A 12902-nucleotide genomic window follows, 5' to 3' on the forward strand; every position below is an offset into this window, starting at 1 on the left:
GCACAATACTGAACGATTATGAACGCTAAAAAAGCTAAAACAACAATATATTTCAATATATGCAATGAATATCTTTACAAATTACAGCGAATTTAATTGTTCACAATTCTTATTCAATCACTGTTTTCCTTATGCAAAACTGTATTGTACGATTACTTTATGTTAAGTGATTCAATAAAAGATAGCTTTCTAATTGCATTTTTAAAAATATTTGTGACGAACTCTAAAAGCATTTAAGAATAAATTACATAATCTAAAATTAGTTTTTCAGCACTCATGTTTATACAAGGGTTTACAGAATATATTCTTCTTTAGACATATGTTCTCAGAGTGTCAGGTACCAAGGCATGTTCACTTTCAATGAGTTCATTGTTTACAGTTCCTTTAGGCTTCTTTTTATGAACGACTTCATAGCAGGATAATATTGCAGTTGCTATAGCCCCCAGACTACCTCCGACTGCCATCCACAGAGAGTAACCATATTCAAAGCTTGGAAACCCTGGGATTTTGAGAGATACCTGTAAAATACAAGACACGTCACACTTAATTATCTAAAATATATTATTGCTACATGTAAATCATTCAATAGATTCCGTATTCTAGTGTACAGTGAAAGAATGGAGAATCAGAGATATGTAACTGTGATTAACAAGGATGTTTTACACCATGGGGCTGTGAGTGACATCAAATAGAGGGGCGTGAAGCTGGTGTTGTCCAGAATTCCAAGGCGAAAAAACGTTCCCTCTATTCACTGTTATAAATGTATAATTTAATGTTATGGACCATGCCTTTATCTCTCCCCCTCTTGGTAACTGTGCAGAGGTGGAAGGAATCATGTGGGATCCATACTAAATATGCCCTCACCTGCCTCTGAATTTTACACCATATTATTCCTGGAATCCTGTCACCATCCCAACCACTCGCTGGTCATCTCTCATGTTCCACATTAAAAATTAAAAATCACATACCTGGAAATGCTGCCACCCACTCTCCCGCCCTCAGCATTAGTCTTCCCTCTCCATCCAAGTATTAAAAGAAAATGATGTCCTGCCACATAACCTCTCCGTTTTCTGCATTTACCCTCCCCTTCCTTCAACAATTAAAAAGAGACAGATGTTGTCCTGTCACTCTCCATCAACCCCCACCTCTTCAATTCTGCCCTCTAACACAAATATGAGAAAAATACCTGACTCTTACCACCCACTCCTAACAACATCTGTGCCTTCACATTCCATCCTGGCACAAACCATGCTCTCTGCTCCCCATGAAGCATAGAGTTGGTACTGTACAGACAGGCTATCTGAGACCTGTGTCCGTCCATCCTTTGTTCCATTTTCCATTGTCGTCCTACATGGGAAGGGTATGCCCAGATGTGGCTCCCGCGCTTGCTGTGCCACTGGATTCAAACTAGCCTGGCTGATGAGTGGTAAAACCCTGAAATCGGTCCCAGGGTGCTTGTTTCCAGTCCAGGGAAGACCTGACCTGGCAGTTCGGCCTCGTCTGTTCCCATGAAGAACAGGGTCAAGACTGATTTGCATATGGGCTGGTCCAAACTGGGGTGGCGTGGTGATGATGGAGAAGGGGAAATGCAAACATTTTTGGTACCCCTTCGAAGTCAATTACCTCATAACTTTAATAATATTAATTCTGTGAAGCATGTAAACTAATCAACAAATGCACCTTTTACATTTAGACACTACACGTGGGAAACTAACTGCTATTTGCGAAAATCTAATTAATGAGTCGAACTAACATAGGTTTGTGATTACGTAAAAATAAAAAGTAAATTGCATGTATTCGTGTATGTGGTATAATTGTATTGTGGCACAGAATGCAGATAGTAAGTAAAATTGCTTTAAATGTTGCTTCTGCTCGGTAATTTCTAACACGGGTAATTAGAATGGTGGACGGTAAACAGAAAGGCTTATATTCTATATCTAATATCTGTTGTGTTTACTTTCGTATTAGTTCCCATTTGGGCTTCGACGGCCTTGTCTGGATGTGGCTGATTTTAAATGCGATGGTGCATAGATGGCCCGAGCGTGAATAAAAATGGATGCTCAGTCACAAGTGTATGGCCTATGCCCGGAGTGAGAGATGTCAAGGCCAGCCTGGCCTGCAACGGGAGTTGTGCCAAAGAAATCATTTCAAAAGCATGGGAACGGATGAAGGAACTGAGTTTCAGAGGATAAAAATGACTAGACTGCAAGAGAAAGATACAAATAGTGTAATAAAGTATAAATGTGAACATTCGATGAAATCATGTGAACCCCTCGTATGAGTAAGGATTTTTACGAACTGGTTTGAGCAAGGAGGGCATGAGGTGATCATCACCACCCCTCCTTTAGACCAATCAGGATTGGATGTAGCCCCTAAATGTTTCAATGTTGGGAATAGAAAGTTAGTGAAGGGTATAAAGAGTGCTGGTGCTTATGATAAAAACATTCTAAAATTCTATTCTTTGCATGCTTCTTTTCCGCACCTTTGCTCAGCACGACATGCTGTTGGATGAGACAAACTTTCTTCTTATGGGGCAAGAGACTTTGACATTTTTGGACTTTAAACTTTGATGAGGGAATGAACACAACCAGCGCTGAAATTGTATTTCCGGAGGGAGATGTCTGAGTAGATTAGAGGGACAGACAGATAGCTTGGAAACCTATCCTGTGTCCTGCAGTTCATGGTCTGGTGAACCATTTTTCATCATCGCCTTATGGCCAAGGGGTAACGAGTATTTGCCGTTTTCTAATTTCCTATGCTTATAAAGTGTTGAAATAATGCTTAGATTGTAATTGTTTAATAAACTTTATGCAATTTAGAATTCTCTTTAAATGAATCTAGAGAAAATATTATGAAATATACATTTGAGTCTGTGGTTATTAGATTAAAAGTCATGACAAATAAATTGTTGAAGGTTTTAAACTGTGATTGGGCTGGTTGTAATCGCCATCAACTGATACCTACTAGTTGGTCCATCAACCAAATAGCGGAGTACCTCGATGTCTTGTTTGGAACTGACAGCTAAGGAAGTTTAATCTATAAGATATATATAGTTCTTGTATAGATTAATAAGGTACCCCGCATGTCTTGCAGCTCGTCTAACTTATCACTGATTCAGGAAACTGTGTGAATGTGAGTGTGACTCTCGGTGTTATGGGCCCCAACGATGAGTAAATAATAAGAGTCTTCATCCTGTATTAGTGATATAGAGTTTTATGTTAGCCCCGCTGCATCAGTGAGCAACAGAACAATGGATTAAACCCGGTCGTTTGTGCATGGGGGTGAATGCTTGCATTGTTCAGCCTTTCATCCATCATTTTTTCCGTTTGCCGAATAGCTGTCAGTGTGGGTCTGCAGGGACTACAAATTGAACGAGAATGCGAGGATAGTGTTTGCAAAGTGCTGTGCTTGTTTCCCCGCCTTACCTGAGTATCTGGATACCCAAGAGATGCTCTATAAGGCAAGTGAAACAATGAACAGAAATTCTTCTGGTGTCTACAGACCCATATGAAGCATGGAAACACTGAGGAAGAAATACTTTCCCATGTGATACCATAGCACTGGAAAGCAACTATTGCTTCAGCATTGTCATGATGCAGACTCAGTGCATAACTTGATTTGCGGTATGGCAGTACATAGCGATAATATGTTGTATACGTATCCACCCTACTCAATCATCAGCATCATGTGGTTTCATAATTGGGTTTAGTCTATAGTTCTTAAGCGATAACCAGATTCAAAAACACAGTTCGAAAAGTACTGACTAAGGTCTCTACCTGCACATAAGTTTCCTACTTTCTGCCCTCGGAGTACACCTAGAAAGCTGTACCAGGCGACAGTTTCTAGCTGTACTTTTGGGAAGATCGTGTTATATTCCTAGTGGATTTTATTCCTGCTAAGTGGAGTTCTCCTTAGTGGAGATCTCTGCACAGGTGCAATAGGACCATCTATAAGAACACTCATGTTTTTGTTTTACTTTTTATCCATGAAGAATCCCATTCTCCCATAGCCCTCCAAATCTAAGAGTGATCTATTCCCCTTGTTTCACTGGAAAGGGATTTACATTAGCCCATGGCTAGAGTTAAAACTTGATCCTTTCCAAGGAAGGAAGGGAAATCAGAGGAGTTTGTGAATGCCGACAATCGTTATGTATGAAGGAGTTCACAAATTTTCAAGGCTAGCCAGGCCTTGAAATATATCCACTTTTCCACCATTTGGTGTGTGTGTGTGTATATATGTGTGTGGGGTGTGTGATTTATAGGTGCATAGAACTCCACACTTGTGGTGATCTCCGTACACATTAATGTGCTTAACCCAGCAAGGAATTCCTTTATGTGGTGCAAGGAAAGTAAATTTGGTTGTAACGTTTAAAAATATAAGAATAGTGTTCTAGAAGTGATTACAAATAAAATTCAGCATAATATCAAACAATTTGATATTTTCCCATTTGAAAAAGAGTAATAAATACTATAATATGGTTTTAAAGATAAAGAATTACCTTACCTCGTACTGGTGAACATGGTAAACATACACACAGTATCTAACAATGCCAGCACATGATGAAATACCTGAAAGAAAATGTTGGAATAATTTCACAATGTCAACATTTTCAATAATATGATATATATAAGTACAAAAGATATTTTAAGAAATAATGATAACTATGTTTTAAAGAATGTAGACTTGCATCCATTCACTTAAACACACAAAATGTTGCTAAAAAAAGATCTACATTATTTCACCAAAAATGTCATTGAATGCATTATTTGAAGAGCACAACAAAATCTCAAAATTTAATATGTAATAGTGTGTTACAGTACTCATAATTGGAGTCAAGGGAGTATGCTAAAATAAAATATTGCACAGTTGTGTTTTAGTTCGTCAGAACACATATGTAATCATTTTCGGTCCTCCTCTAGAGTGGGGGATGGCTGTAGTATTATATTTGCATTTAGATTGCAAGCTATGGATTGTATGCCTGTTGTCCAAGTGACCCAATTTTTTTCCTGACTGGTATTGCTGGTGTTTGAACTCTGTGCACTCAGGCTTTGCTGTCCAGGCCCCACGGTGTGTGCTCAGACTACCATAAACATTGTTACATCAGCTAATCACCAATTTTAATTTGTTGTACTTGCCAGTAAGACCATATACTGTCCTGGAAAATTCACCAATGGCATGGGAAGTTAAACGTCACTAATGGACTGCAGCACATACGTCATCCACAAGGCTGACAAAGGAATCATCTGTGTAGATTGACTACTGAACTTTTAAACGCTGAGGCAAACTAGTCAGATAACCTATTTTGATAGACAAGAGCCCACTATTAAACAATAGGTATGTCACCCCCATGTAGGACTTGTGGTTCTAAAAGTAGGGTTGCCTAGTATTTAATAGAGGTTCATGCAAGAATTTAGCGTCGTTATAGGCCCACAGTGACTGGCCCCCAAAAGCTATTTTACTGTGAGGGGCTGTAGCTGTCCTATGAGCAAAACTAAGCTTCAGAATAAAAATATTAGGTAAAGTAACCCTTTAAAAAATTAGACCTTGCCTGCCCGAACCTCCAGTAGGCTGAGTACCATTAGGCTGCCACCAGCTTGCCCCTGTCAGTGCTTCCCCTTAATGAGGTGTGAAAACTGCCCCCAGAGAAGAAGCAATGGCTTAGGCCTTTTGGACTGAAGACCTGGGTGTGAGGTATGTGACTTCTCTCAGCTCAGGAAGGGTAGCTGTGGAGGGTTCAGGAATTTTGTTAGCTTGAAAGGGGCCAGGGTGAGTGAGGCCAGCCCACTCATAGTTAAGTGGAAAGGGAGATTTGGGAAGGAGAAGTCTTTGTTCCCTGGCACATCTGTACCCAGCTTGGGACCAGCCCAGTGGGAGGGGGAGCTGGTTCCACAACCTGTTTGATGGGGGTGATGAGTGGGGCGATTCAGGTCATTCGCAAAACACACTCTTGGCTAGGACACCTGAAATCTCCAAGGGGAGAAGGGATTATACTCAGAATAGTGCCCTCTGGGATAGTTTGCAGTAATGCAACAAGGATGTGCTGCACAAGTGGAAAGGTTTGCCCCTGGGACTGTCCACGAGTCATCCCCATACACTGGCAAGAAGATCCTGCAAAAGTGGCATCTCACCTACAGCTCTTCAGACACATCAGGGTCTGCAGAAGAACTGAAGAGGAATGGATCTACTGTCTATGAACTGGGTGGAGACTTGAAAGGCTGGACCTCTAACTAATACCCAGGGTGACAAGTGGACTCCAGGGATCAGGTGGCTGACCTCCTGTGTGTCGACAGAGACACAAAATCTGTTAGTGGCTTTTTGCCTGGAGTGACTAGCTGGCCAGTAGCACATGGACCTGGACTGGACCCTGCTGATGGTCTTTGCAAAAGTGAGTTATGGTCGGCTCCTAAGTGCTGCCCTTGAGGTCATGGGTGCCTTAGAAGTGACCAAGAGGAACTGCTCCAGAAAGTCTGAAAAGGTGGGACTTAAATAATGTTTGGACTTCCAAAACCTCTGGAGCTTAAGTAGGACCTTGTGGGAAAAACGTGGATTTTGAGAAGACTTTCAGGCTTGCTCCACTAGAAGCTTTTTAACACCAAAAAAAGAGATCAAGTCCGAAAGTAGAAACATTGACCAGGCAAAGTTGAGAAAAGTATCCACTCAACAAGAGGACTTCGGAGACGGAGAAGTTTGAATTAATTGCTTAATTGGGACCTCATCCGATGGTTATTATTTTTTATTGAACCTGTGTGTTGGACCTAACATAAGTTGGGACTTATTACTTGGGAAGGACTCACTCACAACTTCCCCAACTAGTCATCCATTTTCTTACACATAACATAGCTCCTGCTGTCCACCATATTTTGGGCTTGATTCACATGCTTTTGTTTTGCACCCATCAGCAAATTAGTATACTGAGCTTAGGCGGCTTGAATACATTGTGGATCAGCTTCCCTTTTTGTATCAGTTGCCCTTCCAATACTTTGTGACTGCCACTGAGGAGACAAACTATTGATATTTTCTTTGCAACTCTCGAAGATGAAGGAAATGCCTCTATCCTGCCCTCTACTGTTTACAATTTGGAAAAGGGTCGCACACCCCCTTTCTTGCCCACAAAAAAACTTAAGCACACATGAGCATCAATGTATACATCCAATACTATTTCACTATGGAATCAAAGAAAACAACTTTACTAGACTAGAAGAAAATTACAAGTCAAGGAACTTCTGGATATATTTTATGTTGGTGATAGAATGACAATTTTTCAGAATATTTATATAAGTTTTTTGAACCTCTGTACATAATAGTATTGAACTTAATTTCGTAGATGACAATTGACTAAGAAACATTTCAGAGCATTGATGCAATTTTCTTGCCACTGAAGTCTATCAAATGTAAAATTACATTTCTATAGCTGGCCCGCTGAAAAACTAGGAATAAGTCTTCTTTCATGTGGTTCATGGACACGAACTGACGCAATGTCCCTCATTCAAAATGCCAGAATTTCAATCATTAATCCTTTTAGGTATTTAACATTACTTTGATAAAAAGATCTGTAGTTATGGAATGTTATTAGAACTGTAACATATAAAAACATACCAACAAGGAAATAAAAGGCAGCAGACAGTTGAAGATATTGTTGCTTCGTCAGCGAGTCATGGCATACGCTGAAATGTTTGAATCCCAAAAGCAGGAAGACGAACGCCATCACACTAACTATGCTTGATGTGATTATCAGAGATCTGGTTAGAATTATTGAGCCTGGAATGAAGACAAAAACATACATTAAGATCATTTTTTGAGCATGCATATGTAAACCCGACAGGATAACCTTGTAAAAATGCCGGAACAACGCAAAATTCATTATATTTATGTGAGCTATTAAAATTTCCCAAATGTTTCCTACTATTGAATCTTTCTAATGAAATAAGCATTTGAATAAACACTTGATAAAAAATTCGATTTTATCTTTTTTTTATGGAAATGTTGCTGTTTTGTCATGCAGGAAAACATCACCATACACAAACTAGGTATGGCAGTTACAACTGTCAAAACGGCATGTTATGACAAAGTACATTTTATCTTTTCATTGAGGCTATCTTCACATGCACTTGCAAGATCTAACCTTCATTCCTGGCCAGAATGAAAGTAGATCACTTTAGCAGACAGTTCATTTATACGTATGCAAATTTTCTAAATAAAAATGAATTACTAATTTCATGAATAAAACTGGAATTAAAGTCAAACTGTAGTTTGGAGATCAGTATTACTTGAGAATGCTCAAAAAGTTTCAGGATTCTTCCACAGTCTTGCGCAATGACTAGGAAGGATAGTGAGCCCCACTTCAACTGTTCCCAAACATGCTCATTGTCCATGGAACAGGACAGCCCTGACCCTAGTCTTACCCTGCAAGGCTGAAACACATTATCTCCAGCCTTGTCTAACCCATGGATTGAGCTTCTGTGAGAAAGACACCAATTCCCTTGAACCATCATTGGACCATCGTTACAATGCTCCCACGCTTTGACACAGCCTAAATCAGCCCACCCCGGCCTACTGGTAGGGCTGCGATATGCGGACATGTGCTTGGTGTTTGGTACATATACAAATCAATCATACTTCTTAGAAGTGATTCTACTGATCAATACTGGGGGTGTGGTGCCAGATTAATATTAACAGAATATCGACAGGCATAAATATATTTTCATAACTATTGTGTAAAAACTCTACACCCAGTGGGACTATACTTTTCTTAACGATATTTAGGACACAATATTTCTGTATAAATATCTGAAGAATAAAATATGGAAATATATTATAAATCATTGCACAAAAATCTAAATACTGTTTTTGAACTATGTGGGGGAAAAGGAAGCTAGAAATAGTCCTTTAGTGCACTCTGAGGGTCCCTCAGTAACAGTACTGCTTGTGTTGTATTAATCTCGCACATTATCACTTATTTATATATTTGTTCAGAGTTCACTGTTAGCAGAAAGTTGATCTAAAAAAAGACTTATTTAGATTTAATGGGGACTAACCCAGTGTGGAATGAATGCTCACATCATGTACAACTGAGTTTGTTCCCATGCAGGAGAATTTCCTCTTCCCTTCCCCCTGTCTACAGGTTGCAAAGCACGACACTGGAAGGAGGCAGTTCAAATGTAGGCATGTTTGAAACTGCAATCTTTTTCAGAATAAGTCATGAAGGGCCAGATGTATCAAAGTGTTTTACCCATTCTGTGTCTAGGGGAAAACGTGTTCGTACAAATGGCCCGAAGTCTTCGGAAAAGTATGAAACATTATACAAACTGAGATATGCACAATTGCAAATGAAAATTACAGTCGTGGAAATACCTTATTTAAAAGGGTCAAATGAGATACTGGTAAAACACTACCAGAAAACGTTCGTTAATCAACACATTTTCTGCATGAACCAATCTCCCGTGGCTGAAAATGATACTTAAGTGCATGATGCAAAATTTCAAAAAATGTCACTTGCGTAATTAGATTTTTACTGAGCCTGTTTATATTCTGAGAGCCACATACAAATTACCACCCCAAGTCAGGGCTATAGATTTCTCTATAATCAAGAAGAAAAGAAGAATAAATGTTGTATTGGATGAATTACCTGGGTGTGGATTCAAGTAAGAGCTGAACACATCACAAGTCCAAATCTTCACGAATTTGTCCCAGACGCACTCACGCCAAAGTCCTTTGCATCGGGTACTCAGCACTACAGACCCTTTGCTGTTAATCTAATAAAAACGTATAAGATACAAATAATGCATAACATTAATTTTAACAGCATCTATCCTTTTAGAAACATACATAAAGTGCAGTTATGGTTATGAAACGAAACCTTGAAAGAAATATACAAATTGTGTTTAGTTACTCAAATGTAATTTAGGACCCTGTCATGAAACCCATAACTCTTCTATCAAAATCACTCCTCATTACCACACACAGGATATGTTAGATGATGGTTGGCATGTTATTAATAATTGTATAAAGCATGGCGATTATCCCATTGGGGCAGCATGGTCCTAAATTGGGAAGGCTGAATTTACAGCAAAATACAAAGGAAAAGGAACTCACTACTTTAAAAGGAAGGTTTCCGGTTTCTTCCTCAAAGTAGATGGCAAGAGATTATTATGAGGAACCAGAATCAGTTTGGAAGAGAAAGAGGGAAGACATCAAGAGACGGGATAAAGCCGAAATTAGGTCTTCAGATAGCTAGGACCAGACTTGCAGACTGTTCTACGGACCAGGCAAAAACCATTAAATTCGCTATACTGTTTAATGGGAATTCAAAGAAGCTCTCAAAGGCGACAGCTCATAGGAGCACAACTTAGTATATTTAAAATAAGCCTTGCTCCAGAGGTTTCACTTATCAGACTATGATATAAGAGAAAGTCAAGAGGCCCCAGATAGATGGAGCTGCCGTAATCTTTAGAGGATGTCACAGGTAAATATACAACTGTTTGGCCTAAGGGGAGAAGAGAGCCGCAGCGTGAGGGTGAGAGGGGGCTGTGATATCGGAGCAGCAAAAAGGACCGGACATTTGTGGGGAGAAGTCTTGGGGCTTGTAGGAGTCGTGCAAGTCAATCAAGGCGGACTCCAAGCCCCAGGAGCCTCGAGCAGCACCACCTGGCCCGGGAGCAAGCCGCGCCCCACCTCCCAGCTGTAAAACGGACCTCGCCGCTCCCGCTCCGCGGGAGCCGCAGCGTGAGGGTGAGAGGGGGCTGTGATATCGGAGCAGCAAAAAGGACCGGACATTTGTGGGGAGAAGTCTTGGGGCTTGTAGGAGTCGTGCAAGTCAATCAAGGCGGACTCCAAGCCCCAGGAGCCTCGAGCAGCACCACCTGGCCCGGGAGCAAGCCGCGCCCACACCTCTCTCTCTATAAGACCGCACCCGCCTCTCCGCGACGCGGGAGCGCGCGGGAGGCGCCAGGGAGAAGCCCGGGACAAGGGCGGGCCCTCTGTGGCCCTCAGTGGTCGGAAGAGGACGGGACGGGCCACGGACTCTGGCTCTTTGATCACAGAGCCTTAAAGCCCACACGTAAGACATTGATCGGTGTACTTTACTTCTTATTAACACTGTTGGGTAACTGCTGATTGCGAGTGGGTTAATACAACTTCTCAGCCTCCTGTTAACATGCCTGCAACTATCGTGGACCCAGCGGCATCGGGTCTGCGCACCATAGATAATTTTATGGTAAAAAAAGTAAAGCAAATCAATAAAGAGCGCAGGGTCTCATTGGGTAGTAAAAGTCTTCCCCCTGTTTTGGACTCTGTATCTAATGAAACGATAGAAGTCCCCGAGGGCACTGTAGAAAATGCCGCACTCAGTACAGAGGGCCATATCACAGTGGCACAGGCACAGGTGCACCCTGAGAAGTGCGTGGACATGCTTGTTACAACGGAGGAAGACTCCTCAGCAGAAGAGTCACTGGAGGCCCATTCCTCTCAAAGACCTGTGCGGAAGTGCAGAAAGACTCAGGGGTGTCGTAGGGGAAAGTCTATAAAAACTAAAACTCACACTAAACAACCAAATAATTCCAAAGCCACTATTATTAATAGTGTAATAAACCAGGCTCTGGACGAACCTAATAATGTGGCTAGTAATACCGAAGGTAGTGTGATTCTGTCTGACACTAACCTAGAAGCACTAATAAATACATTAGTGTGTAAACTGGAGGCCAAAATTGTAGATTTAATTACCCCAATTATGGCCAAATTGGAAAAAGTAGCGTCCGAAGTAGAAAGATTGGGCACTTTAGTGATGGGACATATGACCCTTGCTCCAGGTGTAACAATCACTAAAACTACCGCTGCTGGGAGAGGGAAGGAGACTGAAGCCAGGAGCCAGAGCGTGCAACAGAATCGGCACTTAAACTCTGTAAATAGGGTAGGCTCTGTGGCGGAGGTTCGCACAGCCCCATCAAACCAGACTATTCAGCAGGCCCCTGCCTCTTTAGGCAATCGTGTACCGGTCCCACAGAGGGCCAGACTCAGGAATGTGAATCTCCCTCCTGAGTGTGTCCCATATGTGGTGGTACTAACCAATGTTCCGCCCCATGAGGAAGTATCAGCTCAATCTCATGGAGAACCCCAAGACTCCCTAAAAAATAAAACGGTGGGATGGCTAAACAAAAACTGTGGTTACCCATCTCATTTTTACGATCAAATTATATCCACTGAAAGAGTAAATTGGGTCGGTCCTTCAAGGAAATCAACTACGGGGGACTGCGTGATAGTCAACTTTCAGCACCCCCAACATGTCGCCACAGTCTTGCTACGTGCATCTTCACTTGTCTATAATGCAAATAGTGTCTGTGTGCGTCCTGTGGGATACTTTTATGCACCCGATCAGAACCTACCTAAAAAACCTCTTAATAACCCCCATCGGTTCAGACCTTTATCACAAGTTCAGATTCCAAGTCCAGTAACACCATACATGTATAATCACAACACTAGCGGGCTGAATGGGTGGCAAACACCGGCATTAAATGTTGACAGCTGGCAGATACCAACAGGAAACTTTAATGCCGATAAGCAGAACAACAAAAGTTATAATGTTCCCCTACATAACCGTTTTAACTTGCTCTCAGGGCTGGAAGCCTGCGATTGACTGAGGGACCCGGAAGGTCAGAGTACCGTTCAGTCGCCTGCAGTTCAACAGTTAGAGGTGATTTTACCTACTACACCAAATAATAATGTTATATGCTGGAATGTGGCGGGCTTAGAAAACAAAATGCAGGATGAAAGCTGGTTAGCTTATATTAGGGGCTTTCAAATTATCTGCTTACAAGAAACTTGGTCTGTAAAATGTGATATGTATATTGAAGGCTATAAGGCATATTTTGTACCTGCTGTACCTGCAATTCGGGGGAGATCAAAGGGGG

At 41.3% G+C, this 12902-nt stretch overlaps 1 protein-coding gene across 1 annotated transcript in view; it reads right to left on the minus strand.

The window, feature by feature from the left end:
- Positions 1-311: 311 nt before the first annotated feature.
- LOC144752482 (claudin-16-like) overlaps positions 312-12902 on the minus strand; it is an 82635-nt gene continuing 70044 nt past the window's right edge. The window contains exons 3-6 of the mRNA XM_078640400.1: positions 9626-9752; positions 7597-7758; positions 4504-4568; positions 312-518 (exon numbers count right to left, since the gene is read on the minus strand). Coding sequence (XP_078496526.1) covers positions 312-518; positions 4504-4568; positions 7597-7758; positions 9626-9752 — 561 coding nt within the window. The remainder of the gene's footprint in view (positions 519-4503; positions 4569-7596; positions 7759-9625; positions 9753-12902) is intronic.

This window comes from Lissotriton helveticus, chromosome 5_1 (genome assembly GCF_964261635.1).
Source record: "Lissotriton helveticus chromosome 5_1, aLisHel1.1, whole genome shotgun sequence".
NCBI classification, from domain to species: Eukaryota; Metazoa; Chordata; class Amphibia; order Caudata; family Salamandridae; genus Lissotriton; species Lissotriton helveticus.